The 22,165-nt window shown below is 57.0% G+C and overlaps 7 protein-coding genes across 7 annotated transcripts; 3 read left to right on the forward strand and 4 right to left on the reverse strand.

The window, feature by feature from the left end:
- Positions 1-119: 119 nt before the first annotated feature.
- On the forward strand, positions 120-1,686 carry MYCTH_79542 (uncharacterized protein; the record flags this gene model as incomplete). Its single annotated transcript, XM_003661379.1, has 3 exons — positions 120-575; positions 657-1,209; positions 1,352-1,686. The coding sequence occupies 3 exons, from the start codon at positions 120-122 to the stop codon at positions 1,684-1,686; spliced, it is 1,344 nt and encodes a 447-aa protein (XP_003661427.1).
- A 1,480-nt stretch (positions 1,687-3,166) lies between these two features.
- On the reverse strand, positions 3,167-5,397 carry MYCTH_2300790 (uncharacterized protein). The gene is made up of 2 exons (XM_003661380.1): positions 5,337-5,397; positions 3,167-5,261 (listed from the first exon to the last, which is right to left on the reverse strand). The coding sequence occupies exon 2, from the start codon at positions 5,121-5,123 to the stop codon at positions 3,261-3,263; it is 1,863 nt and encodes a 620-aa protein (XP_003661428.1). The 5' UTR covers positions 5,124-5,261; positions 5,337-5,397; the 3' UTR covers positions 3,167-3,260.
- Positions 5,398-9,527: 4,130 nt separating this feature from the next.
- Positions 9,528-11,508, reverse strand: MYCTH_2300792 (uncharacterized protein). Its single transcript, XM_003661381.1, has one exon. The coding sequence runs from the start codon at positions 10,543-10,545 to the stop codon at positions 9,775-9,777; it is 771 nt and encodes a 256-aa protein (XP_003661429.1). The 5' UTR covers positions 10,546-11,508; the 3' UTR covers positions 9,528-9,774.
- A 27-nt stretch (positions 11,509-11,535) lies between these two features.
- On the forward strand, positions 11,536-13,823 carry MYCTH_2300793 (uncharacterized protein). Its single transcript, XM_003661382.1, has 2 exons — positions 11,536-12,334; positions 12,431-13,823. The coding sequence occupies exons 1-2, from the start codon at positions 12,236-12,238 to the stop codon at positions 13,772-13,774; spliced, it is 1,443 nt and encodes a 480-aa protein (XP_003661430.1). The 5' UTR covers positions 11,536-12,235; the 3' UTR covers positions 13,775-13,823.
- Positions 13,824-13,825: 2 nt separating this feature from the next.
- On the reverse strand, positions 13,826-16,090 carry MYCTH_2300796 (uncharacterized protein). Its single transcript, XM_003661383.1, has 4 exons — positions 15,842-16,090; positions 15,676-15,771; positions 14,867-15,611; positions 13,826-14,815 (listed from the first exon to the last, which is right to left on the reverse strand). Exons 1-4 carry the CDS (start codon positions 15,854-15,856, stop codon positions 14,169-14,171), a joined length of 1,503 nt encoding a protein of 500 aa, XP_003661431.1. The 5' UTR covers positions 15,857-16,090; the 3' UTR covers positions 13,826-14,168.
- A 754-nt stretch (positions 16,091-16,844) lies between these two features.
- On the forward strand, positions 16,845-20,250 carry MYCTH_2300799 (uncharacterized protein). The gene is made up of 3 exons (XM_003661384.1): positions 16,845-17,459; positions 17,512-19,542; positions 19,658-20,250. Exons 1-3 carry the CDS (start codon positions 17,159-17,161, stop codon positions 20,080-20,082), a joined length of 2,757 nt encoding a protein of 918 aa, XP_003661432.1. The 5' UTR covers positions 16,845-17,158; the 3' UTR covers positions 20,083-20,250.
- Positions 20,251-20,405: 155 nt separating this feature from the next.
- Positions 20,406-22,070, reverse strand: MYCTH_2300802 (uncharacterized protein). Its single transcript, XM_003661385.1, has 3 exons — positions 21,835-22,070; positions 21,282-21,739; positions 20,406-21,187 (listed from the first exon to the last, which is right to left on the reverse strand). The coding sequence occupies exons 1-3, from the start codon at positions 21,904-21,906 to the stop codon at positions 20,881-20,883; spliced, it is 837 nt and encodes a 278-aa protein (XP_003661433.1). The 5' UTR covers positions 21,907-22,070; the 3' UTR covers positions 20,406-20,880.
- Between the last annotated feature and the right edge of the window lie 95 nt (positions 22,071-22,165).

Here is a 22,165-nt window from a genome sequence, read left to right on the forward strand (position 1 = left end):
CCCACCTCCTATCTTATCTTATCGCTCAATCGCGACGACCAGCCAAAAAAGTTTTGGAAGACGTTCATTCTGAAGCTGCAAGTGCATCAATCTACTGTCCCCACCAACACATCGACAACATGGCGAAGAAAGGCGCAACACAGTCTCCCAAGGCGGGGTCAAAGCCCAAGGCACAAGTCACGGACAACAAACCGCAGAAACAAAAAGGTGACAGGAGAAAGTCCAATGAGCCGGCGGTGGAGAAAGTAGTCAAGGACGAGGAGGAACGGGAGGACGAGAGCAACGAGGAGGAAGCGCCCAAGAGCAATGGCAGCAAGACCAATCAGGCCAAATACGGGAATCAAGAGACGAGCGAGGAGGGTAGCGACTCAGAGAGCAGCGACTCAGAAGGCAGCGACTCAGAGAGCAGTGAGGGTAACGAACATGGCGGCATCAACTTGGAGGGGATAAACGAATCCGACTCGGAGTCGGAACTCGACTCGGATGAAGAAGGCCCTGAGAAGAACGGTGACGGTCAAAAAAAGAAGAAGAACGAGGGCAAGGAAAAGGACGAGGACGATGACGGAGACGAGGAAGAGGAGGAGGAGGAGGAGGAGGAAGAGGAGGAGGAGGAGGAGGAGGAGGAGGAGGAGGAGGAGGAGGAGGAGGAGGAGGAGGAGGAGGAGGAGGAGGAGGAGGAGATTGACGTTGAGGAGCTCTCGGCAGAAGATGAGGAGGACGAGGAACAGATTGCCGCTGGCACCCGCGTCCGCCAAACAATCAACAACAAGGAGGGCCTCCTGACTGCCCTCCGACGCTTCGCCCTCGACACGAACCCCAAGACCGTCCCCTTCGCGTTTCACCAGTCCATTGTTTCCTCCAAGAAGACGGAGGACTCCATCCCGTCCATCGAGGACGACCTACAACGCGAGCTGGCCTTCATGAACCAGTCTCTAGAAGCCGCCCGGCAGGCGCGCACCCTGTTGCGCAAGGAGGGCGTGCCCTTCACCCGGCCGACCGACTACTTTGCCGAGACGGTGCGCAGCGACGAGACCATGCAAAAGGTGAAGGCCAAGTTGATCGAGGAGGCGACCGCCAAGAAGGCGGCGGCCGAGGCGCGTAAGCAGCGCGATCTCAAGAAGTTTGGCAAGCAGGTTCAGGTGCAGAAGCAGTTGGAGCGCGCCAAGCAGAAGCGCGAAACCCTCGAAAAGATCAACTTGCTCAAGAAGAGTATGCAATCCCCGCGCCCTTCTCCTCCCCCCCCCCTTCTCTCCCCCCTTCTTTCCCCCCCCCTTTCCCCCATCCTTTCCTTCCCCTCTTCCTCCACGACGCGGAAAAATCTTTTATACACTAACATGGGTAACGTCACCAGAACGGAAAGAAGGCGGCTCCGCGGCCCTTGGCGCAACCGAAGCAGACGACCTCTTCGACGTGGCCGTCGACAACGAGCTCAAGTCTTCTGGCAACAGCAAGAAGCGCTCGGCCGACGGCCGCCCCCAGCCCAACCCCAAGCGGCAGCGGAAGGATGCCAAGTACGGCTTTGGCGGCAAGAAGCGCCACATCAAGTCCGGCGACGCCATCTCCTCGGGCGACCTGAGCGGCTTCAGCGCCAAGCGGATGAAGAGCAATAGTTTTGGTGGCAAGCCCAAGAAGGCGGGGAAGGCGCAGAGGCCCGGCAAGAGCAGGAGGCAAGCCATGAAGAGGTAAACGATGGGTGATATCGGTGTCAAGCGGTTAGGGGTGTGTGTGTGTGTGTATCTCCGTCCCGGCTGGGTGCTCCTGTGCTGTATTACGAGGCGGGTGGGTAGTGTTTCCAAGGTAGCTGCTTCGAATGGCGCCTGTTGTTCTCTTGATCTAGAGAGAGAACGGTTCTCGACACACTCTGATAGGTTTCTTTCTTGCTCTGATGTCTCACACCGAGGCGCTCCTGATGCGTCTGTCGTAGTGAGGAGCTGAACATCACCGCCGCTGGGAGATGTGGACAGGGCAAAGTACGTAGGCTTTTGGGAAGCGAGAGTTGATTCGACTGCGTCTCTACAGAATGGTAGAGCCCTGTCCCATATTCTCGGCATACCAATACCCATTCCCACTTTGGCCAACTCTACTCTTTCGTCCGCAGCTCAATGAATGCACCAAACATAGCCTGCTACTGACCAGCCCATTCACTAACCGGACCAATCCGTCTCTGACCAATGCGCAAGACGGGGCGGTACGGGGGCTGCTGCCAAGCTGCCTTCTGGACCCCAGACTGCATCCAGAGGACCCAAACCCGCTTGTTCTTAAGGATTCCCCGGTCCCTTTCCCACGGGTCCAAAGTTCTCGAGCTCATTACGACAGTGAGAGTGTGAAAAGGTATGGTATGGCGGGTGATTACCCGACTGATAGAAGGGAGAGATGAAGGAAAGATGGAAGGGGTGTTGGAGTGTGACCATGTAAAACTCAGTTGCCGAGCCCATATGCCACCATACCAGCAATGTAAACATAAATGAAACGAGGAAGAAGCAAACAAACAAAGCACGCTGCCATCCTGAAGACTGATTGCCCCAGTCCATCGTCCCACTTCCAGGGGAAGGGTCATGCCACATTGCCCCCCTCAACCCAGTCACCAATAGCCAGATCTTGATTACGTACGGAGTAGCTCCTTCAGACCATGCCACCTACCCATTACCACCGGCCATCAGGGTTAAGTCCTCCAGCACAAACCGCAAACCGTCACTATCACGAGCATGAATAGGTAAGGGAAGTACGACAGAGATGTAGGAACAGAGGAGGGCTCATTCGTTTCATGCTCGGCTATAGTAAGGTACCAAGGTGTGATGAATTCCATGACTGTCCTGCCTGTGCTCCCCTGCCTAATTTCAAAGTGACACTGCTAGCAAACAAACCAAAGGAACCAAAAAAAGAAAAGAAAAAAAGAAAAAAAAAACCAAAGAAGGAAATGATGTCCGTCGACGGGAAATCCCGGTATGGAAAGCCTTACAAGCCCAAGCAAGCGTGGAAAAAAAGAGACAGAAGGAAAAGTTCCTCGTGGTATCGTGCAACGCCAACCATGCTCGAAGAGGTAGCTGTCCGAGAGTGGGGACTGAGAGTGTGAGAGAAGATAGATGCTGTGCTGTGCTGTGCTTCGCCATGCTGTTTGCGACCAGATAGACATTATGGAATAACGCCATGCAATATGAGGACTCGTGTGTATCCCGGCGAGGACGACTCGGAAAAGAAACCGGGGGGTATCAAGAGAACGACCATCAATCCCAACTGCAGAGAAGAGCGTATTCCTTCCATCATTGCGTCGCGGCAATGCACCAGTGACGGTGAAATGCCCAGGCGCTCTTCTGGCACTCCTTGCTGCAGTACTTGGTCCGGCGGCAGCGGCGGCACTTTGCGAATTGGCGGGTAAACTCCTCCCACTTGCCGCACTGGTAGTAAGCGCACTGCCGGATGCCTCCCCGCGTGTCGTCCTTTCGGCACAGGTTCCTCATAACCACCCCGGCCCAGTATTGCATGTCGGTGCTATGGTACCTAACCGTAAACTTCTCCACCAGCGGGAAGATGTTCAGGTCATTTGGTAGGCAGTATTCCTCTTCGAGCTCCTCCTCCTCCTGCTGCAGCTCCGCTTCGATGGCGGCGGGATCGCCGCCGTCCAAGAGCCGAATCTCCTTCCCGATTTTGAGCCTAGGAACCAGATGGCTCTTTTGGAAATACTTTCTAAGATTGCAGTATTTGGAGACGTACGCCAGAAGCTGCAGAGACATCAGGACGTCTTCTTCCCGCGGCATAGCGGCAAGCACCTGCGGGTTCGGGCTGAATTGGCGATCGAGCAGGTAGCGCGGAACGCTCGCGTTGGGCATGGCTGGTTGAGGCGGGGCCACCAGAGTTGGCCGGTTCGGCGACAGGCCCATAGCCGGCACAGGTGTCCGTGTGTTGTTGGTGTTGGCACTGCCGTCAACTGGACCCTGATGGGTAATGTTGAAGGTTCCGGCGTCCTGGGTCTCGGACGCTGTGGGGGTTGTCAGGTCGAGAGTACCGGATGCCATGATGCTGTCTCCATCTTCCACTGCAACATCCTGGACATTTACATCTGACTGCATATCATTCGTACCCGACATCTCAGCGTCGGGCGACTCGTCGGAAGCGATGCTCTCAGCGTTCATGTCATCCGTCTCGGCGCCGGTTGAGTGTTGATGGCGAATCGAAGGCCGCCTCGGAGGCCGAGCCGCGGCAGTGAGCATAGAGGTCGGTCGTACCGTGGGGGAGCGAAGTTGTGGGGGCGGTAAAGGTGTGGTAGGAGAAGCTGGCTGGGAGGTGACAGCAGCAGATCGAGAAAATGGAAGCATGCTACCAAGACGATCGGTGTCCCGGATAGTTCTGGCAAGGCCATCGGCGGCATCCATAGAGGGGACGACCGGAGCGAGTGGCGCGGTCTGAGGCCCCGGAGAGGTAACGGCATGATGGTGATGATGATGATGGTGTCGGTGGGCGGTCAGAGGGGTTCGGTCCGCTGGAGGGGTTACCTGGAACTGCGGAGCTGTCGGCGTTGGATCGGCAGCGGAACGGCTGGCTGCTGCCGTGGATGGCCCGGCCAGTGCGGCAGACACGTCGATTGACGGGGGAGGCGCCTGCCTGCGGAAAGTTCTTTGATCGACATCCAAAGTCCCCGAGCGAGAAGAGAAACTCGACGACTTGTGAACGCGGCTGCTCCCTCCAATCCGGTGGCGATGAGGATCCGACCTCTGCTTGGCTTCCTCTGCCTTCTCGCGCACCTTCTCGATGACCTTGATGTAGTTGTCGAGGATGGTTGCAATGACTGGAACCATATCGGCCTCGACCACGCGGGTCCGGACGGCTTCTGTGCCCCTAACTCCGATGTTTACCACGCATTGAAAGGCCAGGTTCCATTTCCACATATCCATCATGTCCTTGCTCCGGCCTTCCTTTAGGATGCAGACTAATCTTTCGATGCCGCCATCGACGGTAAGTATGTCGCGGATTCTAGCCGAGGATGTGGTGAGGTAGGCGAGATGGTTTAGGGAATTGATCAATGGAAGCGTCGATGTGCAGTCGAGGGCTCGCCGGTCATACAAGGCGGTGGTGATGCCCACGGATGCCTTGTTGACATTGGGTATGCTGAAGTTGGCTTCCCTCATCTTGGCTTGCCTCCGTGCGGAACGGGTAGGCGCCAAATAGGGGAGAGTGGGGGCAAGGGCGGCAGAAGAGGTATTTGTGCGGTTTCGATCAACGTCGTGTCGCGATCGGGAAGCTGCTGGGATTCGTTGCTTTGCCTGCTATTGAGGGAAGTGTCAGAAATGCAACGCATCTCCGGAATCCATGCGCCTGTGGACAACTGGGGTCGGCCATACCCGACTCTCGCTCCAGAGGACTTTGTGGGAGGGCAGAGCCCGCTAACGGTCAAGGCCGAGTATGGTCGGACGGGCTATAGAGCACCAACGACCGATGGTAAACAAAGCAGAGGAAGATGAAAAGGAGTGTATAGTCGTGAGAAAGATATGAAAGTATGAAGCACGGGTTGTTATCGAGCTGCGACTCGGCCGCGCGCCGGTCAGGTCGATTGATGGGCGGCGATCGAGTCAGGTCTCGCCAAATGCCGCAGCCACGGCAGGTTATCGGGAATGCGAAACCCCGAGAGCGATTGCGATGCCGTGAGGACAAGAGATAGGATTCTTGAAGGCGTGGGCGGCGAATTCAGCAGCTGGCCGCGGTGAGAAGGCGTCGAGATAGGAAAAAGAGGAGATGACCGGTGCTGGCCGTTGCCCGAGGGTCAGGTATGAGAGGCTGGGTGAATGAATAATGGGGTTCGGACAGCAGGCGGAGCAGCCTGGATTTTTGCGCCCCCCGGCCCGGGCCCTGACCCCCGTTCTTCAACACCTTCCAGCGCAGCACTGCGGGTCCAAGTTCGCAATTGCTGCCTGAGGCTGTAACAGGGGTCTTGCGGGAGCTCCTTTGATGAACAACGGTAGCTGCAATGCGCAAGTCGCTTAAAAGGAGGCTACATAGTAGGTAATTTGATGGATTGATGCGGTGCAGTCGCTTATTTCGGCAGGCTGCTCAGAGAGGTAGTTTATAACCTCTCCTCCCGAAGTGTCCCAACCTTATAACGGATCGTCTTCACACCTGCTCTGCTGCCCGAGGAAAGAGCGGAGAATGCGGTTTGAGGTTGGGCTCATCTAACACTCCGCCATCTAAGCAGCGCCGGAAGGGGCAAACTTGCAGCTGCGGGGTGGCCAGAAAGTACGCGATGGGTCCTCGAGCAATCAGAATATTACGTCTGCTAGTACGGAGTAGAATTCATTGAGAAGGCAATAGGTAGCATTCGTTGCAAGTCATTTGTCTCCCACGCGGCCATGATCGTTAGAAAGCCATTGCTCGGCGGCTTCTGACAAATTTCAAGGGTTCGCCGGGTCTTGGCTCGGCCTGCGAACCGAGTGGCGCGATTCCAGCGGCGACGGAGCCTTTCAGTTGGCTGGCAGTTCGTCTCACCCGGAGTATGTGCATACGCCAACTCCCTAGGTACCTCCTACCTTACTGGTTACTCATAGTGTAGTGCGGTAGACTATCCGTGCTTGCTCCGGTACAGAAGTATCAACCTTGATGGCTCCCAAAGAACGGCCAGTCGCCGCCGACCGTCTGATTCGAGGCCGATCTTCTGCTCTGGAACCTCTCCACCAGCAATTCCATTCGCGGATCCTCGCGCAATGACCAGGCGGGCACGGCCCCCGGGCGATTGAACCAGACTCCAACACTCCCCACACGCTCCTTGGCATTGTCCCGAAATCGCCATTTCGCTGAACCCCGGAGTTCAGCCTTTGGCATTTTTGCCCCTGAATGCGAAAGGTTCATCCTTGCGATCGTTATTAAGCGCACGCTGCCATCCAGACCAGCGAGGTCAAGAAGCATCAACGCACGAGACTCAAAGCGGGGCGAGAGGCTTTCCCAGCGGATGACCTAAATGCCTTGGTCTCAGCTCAAGCCCTTTCTTCGAGATTGACCGAGAGTCTCGGCGAGACCGAATGACCATACCCGGCTCGATTTAAGCCTCGAGCGCCATCAACAAGCATTTGCCGGTGCCCGAAGACCGAGCGCACATCGGCCAGCGCGAAGAGTATCTTTAATGGGATTCTTCGTGTTGCAGAGTGACAAACGCTCGACAGTAATTCCGTAATCCGTACTCTGTCCGAGCGGAGCTGAACGCTATGACGTAACGGGCTGAACACTCGGGTCGTTCTCAATACAAGTACACCTTGTAACCGTAATTTTAACTTTGTACAAGACGCCACCTTCATGCATCGGGACTGGCCGGTTCTTGGTAGCACCCCCTCCGAGGCCCCCAACGAAACACTTTGCGAAGGTGTATTTACGGACATTCCGGAATCCTGTACAGGGCTCCCGCGGCCCTACTTGGTATCTGGCCGTCGGATGTGAGAAGTTCGCTACCTAAAAAGAACTTACCTAGAGCCGAGTGAGTTTACCGCACCAACAGACCACGCTTGAATTGCCAACCCAGGCCATCTGACTCGCTGAAGCCGCTGACGTTACGGGTCATTGAGGGAGAAACCCACGCCCCTTGGCGTGTCCCACCCACGGAAGCCCAGCCCCCAGCCCCACCCCGCAGCGCTTAACAAGTGGGAGTTCGCAACACAAAGGAATGCTCTGTGTATTGCGAAGTGGAGAGAGGTGGTGGCACGGGCAGTGTCTCAGTGTATTAAACGGCCACGGGGGTCCCAATAAGCGGTCTGTTTCAGCTGTTCGGTGTCACACACACTTTGCGTTCGGCTCGCTGTTCGTCTCGTGAGTGGCCATGACATCTATGTATGCCGGCGTGCTGCGGCCCGCGGCTGCTGCTGCTTGCTGCATGGAAGCCTGCAAGTACACACGAGCAGCTGCGGTCCCTTCGAGTATCCGTTTCGGATTTCAACAAGCTGAAGCGTTGACTGTTCGATACGACACGGCCAACAGTGGATGGGAACAGCGCTGCTTGGATCAAGCAGGTCAGCGCGTCCTGCCACACAAAACAAACAACACGAATTCCCCGTCGAGCGTCTTGCGTTTCGTGGTGGGTAACACGTCCGAGCACTCGCAGCGGCTGCGACGAGAGCAGTTAAGGATAAATGGAAGCGAACAATGGACCCAGTGTTAGTACCGACGGGGCATCGGAATACGGGCCGAAAGGAGCTTTACACGCAAGGGATAAGATTAGTGTACACAGTAGGAAAGCAAAAAAAAAAAAAAAAAAAAAAAAAAAAAAAAAAAAAAAAAAAATTATGAAAAAAAAAATAAGAAAGGAGAATCAGGCATATTTTGAGTTTGCTTAGCAGTGCTCTCTGTACCGGCCTTGGTCGCCAACCATTCCAAAGCTCGAAACTTAAGAGTGTAAAACTACCCACACCACTGAAGATGGGACCGCGAGTGAACCAAAAAGGATTTCGAGGCGCGCCTGTGTACTCTCCGCTTGGAAAGCCAGTCGGGCCGGCCGTGGCTGTTAGATCTGCCTTTCAAGCGCGTCGCGCTCCAATCATAGCTCTCTGCTGCGTAGACTTGGGAGTGCATGGCGTTTTGGGCGTACCACAGCTTTGGGTTGAGGACTTGAGGCGGTCCTACCCTGGCCAGATGGCTCTCTATCACTTCGCTTCCTCGCGGCTCCTGAAACACCCGCGCTTGTACGAGGCTCCCGCCATCCCGGTGCTCCGGAAAGGGTTTCTTGCTTGCATTTGTGCGTGTATCAATTCGTCCTGGTTCTCTCCAGGCATGGATGCTGTGGTTCTGCCCAAAACCCGACGACGGGCTAATTAGTGCGCAAGAAATTTAACGCTTTTGGTGCGGACAGGTGTCGGCGCTTTGTTTGAGCATTGAAAGGCCGAGAAGGCGGCGATACAGTCGTTTTTATGACTGTATCCCTGGCGAGGGGGTAGTGATCGATGCGTATATGCATGATGCCTGAGAAGATAGAAATGGCACTGTGTCTGGAGGACATTGGCCGCAAATATGATTGTTTGTTAATTTCTCTTAGAGAGATCTCTCACCTTGGCGCTAAGGTGGCCAGAAGATGCTTAACCGGGTGAGCTTTTCTTGAACGTAACTCAGCTGTCCCTTATACCCGTCAGCTCCCGACGCAAAATCTTTGAGGATGTCGGACAAGTTCGCAGGTTATGTGTATTATACCTGTCTTCATTTTGCAATGAGTAGTTGGCTTGAGAATTTGGGCTACCTTTTATGGGTTCCCGTACATCCTTTTATATCCCGTGGCGTTGGTCTTGACATGGTTTGGAATGCTTCTCTCTGTTTACCGCCTGATATCAGGCAATTTCGAACGGGAGGAACGCCTGAGGGGCGGTAGCACGAGACTCTTAGGCCTTGACTCGTATCGGCTCTTGCCAGCTGCAATTCAAAATCATGACATACATGACCAATCCGGCGACGAAAGCGTATAAACGTGGACGAGAACAGAGTAACGTACGGGACAGGAGACTGCAGCAACACGGTGAGTTTTTTATCGGCCATCCTCCTCCTTGCTTATCTGAGTTACTCACCATGGCATCAATCATGCTACGCTCAGGAACTGGATGATAAAGAGGCTCTCTCGCTAATGCATTATTCTTTTTCAGCTTTTTCCTCTCCGCGGGTTCTATGCATACCGTCGCGGTCCCAAGGGGTGACGTGATATAGCATCCAGTTCATTACAACCATGACTGAGGGGTATTAGAAGTATACCAGCCATTACACCACCCACAAAAAACTCAGCATTCACCCATCGAAAAATAAGCTTGACCAAGACCACATCCATCAATCCCCGCTGACCTGGGCATGCCTGAAATACTTCATCCCGACCCACGCCACCACCACCCAAACCCATGCCATGACGCCCGTCAGGATCATCAGCGCCGGGTAGTAGCCCACAATCGGCAGCGTGGGGTCGTCCTCGAGTTCGGGCGGCGCGTAGGGCGTGGTGCCGACGTCCCACGCCCAGCTCCACACCCCGAGACACGAGCCCATGCCGACGACGAAGACGACCCAAGTGACGAGCAGTATGATCCAGCCCCACCACTCCGTCTCGGAGTAGTCCCACTCCGCGTCGGGCTGCGGGAGCGGGGTGGCCAGGGAGGTCAGAGCTAGCGGGGATTTGGCGCGCTGGATCGTGGCGCTCCGGCGTCGCTGGGTCGATGAGATCGCGCCGCCCATGGCGCTGCCGCCACTGCTGAGCCCGCCGCCGGGCGGGCGGGCGAGGTAGTAGGATTCAGATCCCGAAGAGATGGAGCCGCGCTCCGGATGTGGTAGGCTGATGGCTGAAGACGACGAGAGCGAGACGGACGGGTTGCCGGAACGCGGAATGGGGAGGGTTGCCGGGTTGGACCGGGACATGTGCAGGGCATCTTCGTCGTCGGTCGTGCTGTAGCTCATGCTCGGGCTCCTGTCGGCGGCCTGCCTGGCTGCGTCGGGCTTTGGCCTCTCCATGTTCGGGGAAAGTACTTGGGGTGCTGTGGGTGTCGCGCCCTGGTCCGAGTTGGAAGTAGCGGATCGGGGGTGGTAATCGTCCATGCCCGGGCGTGGGGTCATCTCTGAGATGGCGAGACCGTGCCGTACGTCCGCCCGGTTGTCCTTCTGTATCGCGGTGACTGTGGTTCGCCCGTCTCTCGGCGCCGGACTGGATAGCATGTGTTCCGCACCCGAGGTCACGACTTGGTACGGTATCCGGCCACTCCCATCGTCGAGCGTCGTATCAATTGTCAATCCCCGCCCTTCGCGTCGCTCTCGCTGGGCGCCTCGGCCGAGTAAGGCAACCTTCCGCAACGACCCTCTACGCCGTCGTGTCTTCTGCGTCGTCTGCAGCGCCGAATGCTGCGCTATCTGAGGTTGCGGTGGGGGTGGGGCCGCGGTTGCGGTTGCGGGAACGGTGCGCTGGGGAGCGTCGGCCGGAATCGTAACGAAGGATGGCACCGGCAGTGTTGGGGTCGGGCCGGCCGAGTCTGTCTCATTGGTGTTGCGTCGGGATCGCGGGCGGTGCTCTCCTGTGGAGCGCACAAACGGAAGCTTGGACAACAACCCACTCGCCCCGGACGAGCTCCGCTTCCTGCCCGGGGCTGATGGACGGAGCGAGGAGGGAGGCGCATCGGACGCGGTACCCGCCTGTGACGTACTAGGTTGCTGTTCCATGGCGAACAAACTTGGGTGTCGACGTAGACGCGGCTTCCCGGTCTCGATGAGTGGGACGCACGAGCGCTCTTTCTCGCACGTTTGCGCCACCTGCTGCGAACCGCTCGGCGTTGCGTCACCCCTAAATTCTGGAGACAAGTCAATTTGACTCACAACATGGCCATGTTTCGGTTCTCGGCCAAGTCATCTCCTGCTACACCAATATCCCAGTTGACCACGGTACGTGCCTTCCCTACAGCGACGGTGTCGGGGGGTGGAAGCAGGAGTGGAAGGAGGAGTGGAAGGAAGCACATGACGTCGGGTGCCTTGCAGAATACTGCGACTACAAGTAAGCTTAGTCTGCACTGTTTTAGTGTGTTCGCACCCTTGCATTCGCGATGCTCTCAAAAGTGGGCCATGCAAAGAAGCGGCGCGGCAGGCAAGGCCCCCTGTCACGGCCCGGCTTGTGCCTCCGCAAAGCCAACATCTCGATTCTCGACCCGCTTGAGAGAGAAGCAGCTGAGGTTGCGGAATGGAAACATTATATCGTCAATCTGAGGCACACTCAAATATCTCCTTTACAGTAGCCACGTGTGGCATACAGAGAGTTCTGATGCTGCAAACCTCAAACCTGGCGGGCGACTTTACAAAGTAACTCCTCCGTCTCTGCTTCATGGTTGTTGTCAATTGGAGGTGTGCGCCAAGCGGAACGATCGCCCCCTGTTTCTCGAGCGCAGCTCCACGTTCGGCTCCGCAACTCACCGGATTGCCAGCCAACAAACCACGGCCCGCGCAGGGGTGCCAGCAGATCGATTGAGCGCCGCAGACTCGAAGCAAGCTCATGGCTCCGAGCCCGCCTCCCATTGAACCCCCAGGGACTCGGCCAACACCGCTCGTTGTTACGCCAGACGACAGCCACGGCGAGCCGTCCTTCCGGTTCACTTGCGACGACTACGATCGCGATTGCGACCGGCAAAATACTGACCCGCCACTCGCCGGTTCACCGGAGCCCAGCCCAGTTCTCGCGGCATCACCCCGAAGCAGTTCTCCTGCCTTCCTCCATCCCCACCACTCGACATCTTTGCGACCTCCGAGTCCTGAGCCCGCTTTCACCATGACGACCGAAGACGGGACTGCGAATAACGGGGGCTCTACCCCTAAGAATCCGTTCAACTTCCAGACCCAGTTCATATCTACCGGCCCAGTCAGGCCTGTATGTGATTTCCCACGCCACGAATGCCCGGACAGATCGCGAGAGGTCGCTGTTGTCTGAATGGTTACGCTGACTGCCCTACCTCCCTTCGCGCAGAATATTGGCCAACGACGGGGCCATCGGTATAAGCACAGCTCGATCAGCGCGCAGCACCAGATCTTCCAGGAACCGCCTCCACGACCACCTCCAGTCCTCCCGGCCTCCCTTCCCATCCCAACCCTTAAAGAAGCTTGGGCGAGCATGCAGAGTGGTCAACGCGCGCGCCTCTGGTGGTGCTGCTGCCACGCCGTGGTCGCCATGTATGTCTTCTTCAGCGCCGAAGGCTCCCTCGCCATGACAGCCCTCTCCCACCTCGTCTTCTTCGATGTTGGCTCGGCCGCCGTTTGCGTGGCAGTTGACGTGCTGGGCAACTTCGAGGTCTGGCGGCGCTCCAGCATCCGGCACCCTTTCGGTCTGCAGCGCGCCGAGGTCCTCGCCGGCTTCGCCATGTCCGTCTTCCTCGTCTTTGGGGGGTTCGACCTCATCTCGCACAACCTCAAGCATTTTCTCGAGACCGTCGGCGACCACGCGCCGCACCACCCCGCATCATCGACCACAGCAACTAGCCATTCGGGCGGCGCGGTGCATCTCGACGGTCATGGCCACGCTCATGGCGTGCGCTACATCCCCCCGGGCACCGTTGACTTCACTAGCCTGGCAGCCGTAGTCAGTACGCTCGTGAGCGCCTACGGCCTGCGCAATCACGGGCGCATCCGGCGCGTCATGCGCGTGCCCTTCCCCTACCTCGCGCGCCTCCTGCCCGGCGCCGGCATCCTCGCCAACCCCTTCCACTTCCTCACCCTCTGCTTCTCCTTCATCATGCTGCTGCTCCCGCTCCTCAGCATCCCCCTTTTTGTCTGGCTCGACCGCCTGATCTGTGCGGCCATCGCCGCCAGCATGTTTGTGCTGGGCACGCGCCTCGCCGTCGCTCAGGGGCTGATGCTACTGATGAGTTATAGCGACTTGCCCTCGTCAACTGCCACGGCCAAACCGAGCAGTAGCGGCAGCGGCAGCAGCAACAACAATAACAACACAATCGCCACCACCATCAAGTCGGCGCTCGTCTCGGACGACCAGAAGAAGACGGACGGTGACGTCGGCGGCAGCGGCAACGCGACCACGTCCGTGTCGTCCGTCATCCGCGAGATCGAGTCGCAGCCGCAGGTCGCCAAGGTGGAAGAGGCGCAGTTCTGGGAGGTGCACTACGGGCTGGCCATGGCCAACCTCAAGGTGCGGCTGGCCCAGGGGTGCAGCGGAAACGACGACGGCATGCTGAGCCAGCTGCGGTCCCGGCTGGCTCGCGTCGTGCAGAACCGGCTCGCCGGGGAGGGAGGGTACGGGCGGGGCGGGACCCGAAGGTGGGAGGTCACTGTGCAGACCTGTAGCAGCAGTGACGGGTAGTTCTTCACACTATATGAGCAGATACATAGCTGAATGGCAAGACCATTTGACGTGATTCCTGATGATGATCACATATTTTAGTTCGTCTCGGTGAAACTCCCATATTGTCGGACACAACTTGGCCTCAATCCCCAGTGGTAAGGTGAGCGATGCCGCTGTAATTTTGGAATCCGCCACACGTCTAATCTTTTAAAGCAAAGTCCCTCTAAAAACGGCGCCCTTGCTGACACGATTAAAATACATATGTGATTTTCAAACAAAAACGAACCTGGGCTGTTAGGCGCCCGTCACGCCCGAGGTTCCCTTGCCAGCCCGGAACCCCAAACAATCTAATCCGTATTCCACCGCGCCATAACACCAAAACAAATCCCGTAGCCCAGATCCCGTCCCATCACTACAAAGCTAATTCAGGAAACATGCGCGCAATCTTTTCGGGGTTCCCAAACTCGGTCCGCACGGGCTCCGGCGTGACCGGGCTGGTGTCCAAATACTGCGCTAAAGCCATCCCGCCGCCGCCGCCATGCATCGCCTCTACTGTGCCCAGCGTGGCCCGCTTCTTCTTGATGTTGCCCTGCGCCGGCGGCTGTTGAGAAGCCGCGCGAATGATAGGCGGCGCCGTGAGCTCCCTGACGTCTGCGGTCGGCGACTGCAGAGATGACGGCTCCGGGGTGATGGTTTCGGCGTGGGAGAGCGGAGTGCGGGACCGTGGAAGACTCGAGGTGGAAGAGGGACCGTCGGGTGTGCGAGTGTTCAACAGGCCAGCGGGGATGGTTGAACCGCGGAGACGTTGTTTGTGGGATTCCGGGTTGCCGGGGAGGTGTGGCACCGAAGTGACGGGCGGGATGCTTGCTGGAGGGCCGAAGGGCGTACCGGACCTGGAAGTTGCCTTCTCGTTGGCCGAGAGACCCTTTGTGCGAACGAAGGCGGCGGAGCGGCGGTGCTGCGGGTTGCGATTGTAGTACTGGTCCATGATCGGGTGGACCATGACTGTCTGGTTGTGAATGGTCAGGATCGAGTTCGTTGGGACATTTACCCAGTTTTCTACAGCAGTCAGTGCCGGTTCCCGTAGTCAAGTACGCTGGGTAGCCTTACCTCTCTCGAAAGTCAGTGGCTCGCTCGCCACCAGGATCACGTCTGCGCCCTTGTCGCTTCGCTCCATCTGGTAATCCGAGCTATCAGGGGTCGGCGCCTTCGTCTCCCACAGAGTTCCCGATGAGTAGTACAAGCTCGCAGCCTCATCTGTGGAGCTACCGACGTAGCGAGTGCAAATGATGCTGTGTCCGTCTGAGACACAAAAGTTTAGGAGACTCCTCGTATCGACATTCTCGGCCAGGATAACGCTCTCGGGAATGTTGTCGATGAGCTCGTTGATCACGGCAATGGTCTTGAGCATCGCCTTCCTGAGGACCGTGGGGCCGAATCCATTCTCGGGCTGGGAACTGGGGTCATGGCCCATCCGCTCCAGAGTGTCCAGGAACAGCGCGAACGCCCACTCGCTGTCTGTGCCGCCTACCACATTCAGATACCACTTATCGGCAAGGCGTTCCCCAAGCCTTCTCTTGATCTGTTTCCACCCGCCCAAGCCGCCATTGTGCATCCACATCAAGCTACCATGGCAGAAAGGGTGGCAGTTGTCTTCGCTGAAAGATCCTTCGGTGGTTGCGCGAACATGGGCAAAGATCAGGCGCGACGCCGTCTTTGTAGCGAGCCGCTGCAAGTTCACGCAGTTCCAGGCGGGAGTAGTCGAGGTGAAGAGGCACGGGGCGGCGCCTAGTTTTGGGTCGGTATAGAAGCCAATGCCGAAGCCATCTGCGTTATTTTGTCCGCGACGAGTGTCCTGCAAGACAGACAAACCAGGTAAGTCATCGTTCCTGGAGGCGTTCAGAAGGGGGCTGGCTCACCAATCGGAGACGGGAGTCAAACGACTGCTTGAGGATGGAATGGGCGGGATCGAGGACGAGTTTCGAGAGGAGGATCTCGTCGCTGCCTTTGTAGACCTAACCATGCGAGCATACGCAAATAAATAAGCATGTGTCTCCAACCTTCGTGCTAGCACGACATTCTCACCAGAAATCGGCACATCGCGGTGATGGTGCCCGACTGGTGCGCGTCGGGGTAACTAGTGGATGAGTTGTTGGCCAGAAGACTCGGAAACACCGCACAAGAGCGAAGACCGGTGACTGTTAGTTATGACTCTTATATGGTTTCCGATCGGATCAAATTTCCGTTCCCGAATTGTGCGATCGTGTAACAAGCAGCGCGTGGAATGACTGCAACAAACGGTTGGGGCGTTACTCGTCCACTGAGCGAGACAGGGACAAGGGGATGGCTAGGAACCACTTCCCGGCGCAGGACTGACGAAATCGGCTACCCAAATGGCGGGAGCCAATCAATCATTCTCAGCAACAAGCCACTTAGTTACCTTGGGCAGGCGTGCAATAAAGACAATTGGCGACTGTGCAGAAGCAACCAATCCTAGTTTAAAGTCAATTACACCTCTATTTTGTTTCTGTTTCAATTTTGTTTGCTTTCTCCCTAAAGATTATCTTGAAGAGACAGCAGCCATGAATTGCCCGTTCTCACCACGTCGATGCCTCAGTACTCTAGTACGGATAATTGTACATACTGTACATACTGTACATACTGTACGTACACGTTGTTATGTCCCTGCAGCTAGTACACACACGAACTACAGATTACATTGATTACATTCCACAGGAATGACCGGACAGGGCCAGGGTCGCTGCAACAGCGGGATCTCGTGGAGAAACCCACATTGCCTCAATACAACTCCGGAGCTTCCCTGCCGTTTGAGGACGGTTTCGGACAGCAATGGAACATGGCCGCGCAATGTTCAGCACCCGTTGCGCGTATTTCCTTCCGCAGTTCGGCGCATTCAGGCTCTTGCCGCTGTATCCCCCGGATTTTTGGCGAGCTATGTTGCTGTGCTTCAAGGATGCGGTGTCCTCCATGGAGTACAGCAAGATTGATTGTCATGGACTGGGACAATACTTCTCATCGTTGTATGCCACGGCACGACTTGAACCTGTAAACGCAGTTTCCACATAAGCAACGATATCACATTTCGTTGCTTAAGGCTCTGTATCAAGTACTGCGCTGATCTTGATGTGTCTGCTGGCGCGTCCCGTAAATGCAATTAGACCATACAGTACCTCGGCAGAGTGTTACGTCGGATGTGGGGCTTCAACGCCCTCCCAAATTCTAAAGTAGGGAAACGAGCGAGGTCATTGTCATGCCGTCCGCGAAGCATCACCCGAGAGTGCTGCCGACCTCAACTCCGCGCCATTAATCGCTTTTACTCTACAATCAACCACACCCATGCTGCCGTATGACGCCTAGACTGTCGCTGCCCGGTTCACCACGATGAGCGCGCAGCTCCGTGCAGCTAGGGCAATGGCCCCCATCGCCCGTCGCGTCACTGTCCGCGCGGTCCGCCAATTCCACCAGCTCCCGACCGGCGGCATCCAGCGCGCCGAACTCGCCATCCGCGGCTCCCGGAGGTCCTTGCAGTTTCCGTCGAACGCATACCACAATGCTGTCATCGTGCGCAACGCCTCCTTCGCCCGCCTGCTGCCGAAGCTGGCCCTCAAGTTCGTCAGGATCCCCGCCTTGTTTGGTGGTCTGATGATCGGTGCTGTGGGATGGATACAGTATCAGGCTATACGTAAGGAACTTTGACCTGGGTCTGAGATGTGGCCTGCTAACTCAGGTCTTAGAGGTCAGCAACTCGGCTCAGGAGATGTATAGCAATATGAAGAATACCGTCACGTCCACCGCTTCAAGTCTGTGGGGAAGTGCCAAGGAAATTGCCGAACAAACGAAACAGGGATGGGACAACACAAGGCAGCAGTTTGAAATTCCGGAATGGCTAGATAAGATCATGCGCGGTGGAGGCGACGGCTCGTCCGGCGAGGGTGGCCCAGGAGGACAGGGCCGGCCAGAACCGCCGAAGCAGAGCAGGGCCGGAGCTGCCGCCGTGGCCGGAGCATCCGCTGCCGCCTACGGCTTTGATCATTCCGACGAAACCGACGAACGAACACCCGGAGAAATTCTGAAGGATGACCACATGATGTACATCACGAAGAGGATGATTGAGATCCGCAACCTCCTGCAGAAGGTCGGCCAGTCGAGCACTGTCACGCTACCGTCCATCGTCGTCATTGGGTCGCAATCATCCGGGAAAAGCTCCGTACTGGAAGCAATCGTGGGCCATGAGTTCCTGCCCAAGGGAAGCAACATGATCACCCGGCGGCCAATCGAGCTTACACTGGTGAATGATCCCCAAGCACGAACCGACTACGGCGAGTTTCCCGATCTCGGCCTCTCCAAGGTTACCGACTTCAGCCTGATCCAGAAGACTCTGACGGAACTCAATCAGTCCGTCCCGGAGTCTCTGTGTGTCACAGACGACCCCATCCGGCTCACAATCCACTCGCCAAGGATACCGGATCTGTCTCTCATCGATCTCCCCGGCTACATCCAAGTGGCCGGTGAGAACCAGCCTCGGGAGTTGAAGCGCAAGATATCTGAGCTATGTGACAAGTATATCCGGGGACCTAACATCATCTTGGCCATCTCAGCTGCCGACACCGATCTGGCCAATTCAACAGCCCTACAAGCCAGCCGCAGGGTAGACCCGAGGGGAGAGAGGACCATTGGTGTCATTACCAAGATGGACCTGGTTGAGCCCGAAAAGGGAGCTGCCATCCTAACTGATAAACAATACCCGCTCAGGCTGGGTTATGTCGGCGTCATCTCCAAGCTGCCCTCGCAGACTGGCCTCTTCAGGAGAGAGACCGGTAACCTGTTGGCCGGTATCAGCCGCAACGAAAAGTCCTACTTTAGCTCGTACCCATCTCAGTTCGGACCGGATACCGGGGTCAATACGGGCACAATGACGCTTCGCAAGAAGCTGATGCAGGTTCTGGAGCAGACCATGTCCTCCAAGCTGCAAGAGACGACCGAGTCTATCCAGCGGGAGCTTGAGGAAACGACGTATCAATTCAAGGTGCAGTACAACGAGCAGCCCATGAGTGCCGAGGCGTATTTGGCCGCGAGCCTGGACGACTTCAAACACCAATTCCACACTTTCGCGACGTCTTTTGGCCGGCCTCAGCTGCAAAGCTTGCTCAAGGATGCCCTGGACCAGAAGGTCCTCGACCAGCTCGCCGCCCGCTATTGGAACAGGCCGATTGAAGACCTCACAGTTGCTCTTCCGGAGCCGGACAGCATTGCCGATTTGCCCAAGGCTGACCCGAAGTCGGCCTACTGGCATCGGCAGCTTGACGCGGCTTGCTCTGGCCTGACCAGGCTTGGTGTCGGCCGCTTGGCGGCTACTGTTGCTGCCGCAGCCATCCAGTCCAACGTCGACAAGCTCCTCGACAAGTCCTCTTTCTCGAAGCACCCCGCTGCCCGCAAGGTCATTAGCGAAGCAGCATCTACCGTTTTGGCGGATCGGTCGTATGCTACGAGTGATGGCATTGAAATATCGCTTAAGCCCTACAAGTTTGACCCTGATATCCAGCCCAACGAGTGGGCCCAGGGACGGGAACACGTCGTTGGTGTTCTTCAAGGCGAGCTCGAACAATGCCAAGCAGCCATGAAGAGTCTCGAGAATTCCGTCGGCGGGAGAAAGAAGCTCAAGGAAGTCATGAACTTTGTCGATAAGGCGCGTAAGGGCGAGATTATCGTCGAAGGTGACCACCCGAGCGGAGCTGGGGGTTTCAGCGCTGCTCTTCTCGCACGAGGTATTTGCCCCTCCTCCCCCCCCCCTCTCCTCGCTTTATTCTCTTCTGATTTCGAACTGTCCATCTCGATTGCTCTGTGTGTGTGTGTATGTGTGACTAACACCCGCCGAAATAGGCCGGGAGGCCGTCTTCCTTCGCGATCGCGCCAACATCATCAATATGCGCATCATGGCTGCCAAGTCCCGTCAGTGCAAGACGCTCGAGAATAAGTACTACTGCCCGGAGGTCTTCCTGGACGCCGTTGCCACCAAGCTCGCCCAGACCGCCGTCCTGTTTCTCAACGTCGAGATGCTCAACGATTTTTACCAGCGCTTCCCGCGCGAGGTGGAGAGCAAGCTGCACGAGCACATGGCCGGCGGCGGGCTGGAGCGGTTCGCGCGCGAGGACCCCAAGGTCAGGCGGCATCTGGATCTGATCCATCGGAAGGAGCTGCTGGAGCTGGTTCTGGCCAAGATTGAGGATCTGCATCGCTTGCCTGGCGCGGTTGGGGGACGAGAGCTGGCTGACCCAGCCAAGAGGAGGGGGAGGAGATTCTTCTAGACGCGAGGCTAGGGTATCTAAAGGGATCGCCGACGCGGGGGGGGTGGGGGGAGAGTCTTTGCATCCATGGCTCTTTGCTGCTTTGGGTTCGGCGTTTGGCGGACTGGGATGGATGGGGGGGTGTTGGCGGCAGCGGCTGTTGACTTTTGACTATCGCTTATTCAATTTCCTACTGTTCTTCCCCCCTTCCGAGGGGCGGGTGGGTTGGTTTATTAGAGTGTTGGATGAAGTAGACCCGGTTGTACGGTACACTTGTGTTGCTCAGCATACCCCTCTCGACGCCTTGAATACAAGAGATTGGAACGTGAGTCCCGGCACGGGGATACTTGGTACATCATGCTGGGAAGAACATCACGTGTGACTCAGATAGCAGAGATAAGCAAACGAGGTGCTTCATTGACCGTTTGGCAGGTGCCCTTCCCTTTTCCCGGTTTTTTCCCTTTACGTTACCCAACCATGGATATTGTACAGACCAGGAATACATGGACAGAGTTCAGCACAAGGCGGAGGCACCTTGAGCGTGACAGGCTCTCGTGTTTTGCATGCTGTGCCCTCCCCTCCCCCCCGGTGGATCGGAGATCATCGCAGGAAGAAGCCCTTCTTCCCCTTCCCCCCCAACAACTGACCCCTCTCTATCTCTTCCCCCCCTTCCCCCCCCTTTTGCTTCACCAACTCCAACTACTGCCCCAATCCAACTAAACCTATCCAAACATTGTGTAATACCCGGCAGAGCAAAATCAAAAATAAAGAGCGATGCCTAGGGACCAGCAAAGTAAGCGGGTAGGGAGCGCGCGCTCTTTATTTCGATTTGCCGCTGGCGCCGCTCTTGACGCGGCGCGCGACGGGGCGGTTGATGTGGTGGGGCGGGATCCAGCTCTCGTCGTAGCTCTTGGAGCCCTCGCCGCCGCTGGTGGCGCCGGCCGACTCGTTGCCCGAGAGGGGATCGGCATCTGCGGCGGCGGCGGCGGCCCCCTTGCGGCCCTTCTTGCCGCCGGCGCGTCCGCCAGCCTTCTTGGCCTGCGGGAAGAGCGCCTCGATCCAGGTCTTGTAGACAAAGTACAGGGTCGCGCCGAAGACGCCGGTCAGGAAGAGATAGAGGAAGATGCTGTTGATTGGTGAGAGAGTGTGTTGTCAGTTTGGGAACGTTTATGCGGCTAAATCCAGTTTGGTGACGACGGTGGGTGGCATCGGAAGCTTACATTTGAGGGTCAAACAGGCTGGTGGGCGGCTCGACAATGCTCGCAGTGCCGCTGTGGGCCTGGACCTGGAAGATCTGGTTGGTGGCGGCGTTGGTGATGATGGCAACGAGTTCGATAATGACGTCCTGAGGCATCATGTCGAGGACGAACTGGAAGGGAAGCTGATGCTTCTCGCCGGGAGGGATCGAGACGTCGTACCGGACGGCCGTCAGGTTGCGCAGGATGGCGGCGGAGGCGGGGGCATCCTCGGGCAGCGGCTTAGTGGTCTTGAGCGCGCCGCCGATGAAGGCGACGTCGATCGGCGTCTCTTCGTGATTGGTAATCTCGACCAGAGCCTTGGTGACATGACCGTTGACGATCTTGACGCCGAAGATGTCGGCATCCGGGAAGGTCGTCTCAATGTCGGCCTTCAGCTCGGGTTCCTCGACCGGCACCGAGGTGACGGGCTCAGCATCGGCCTGGGTCGTTGTGCGTCAGCAATTGGGCTGCCACAGAGCCGCAGGACGAGAAAAGGGGGTAAAGGTAGCTGTTCCGGGGGCAGAGTGCAACTTACATCGTCCGCGGCGAAGGCGGTAGCGACACGCAGGGCGAGCAGGGCGAGAGAAGACCACTTGAAATTAACCATTGTGCCGGATTCCGAAGAGAAAAAGGGGGTGTTGATGAAGCGAAAAAAAGGAGAAGGAGAGGCTGGGAGTTCTGGAGGGAGGTCCGAATCCCAACAGGAGCTTGGAGGATCAGTGCTGTACTAAAAACGTGGGTGTGTGCAATCTGGCAACTGCTTAGCGCCCCAGCTCATGTGGTTCGTGCTCCAGCTGGTTACAGGGGAGGCATTTAAATGTGTGGCGCGGCTGCTACCCCAAATATGCATATATCGGGGGGTTTGT

This window comes from Thermothelomyces thermophilus, chromosome 2 (assembly GCF_000226095.1).
Source record: "Thermothelomyces thermophilus ATCC 42464 chromosome 2, complete sequence".
NCBI lineage: Eukaryota > Fungi > Ascomycota > Sordariomycetes > Sordariales > Chaetomiaceae > Thermothelomyces > Thermothelomyces thermophilus.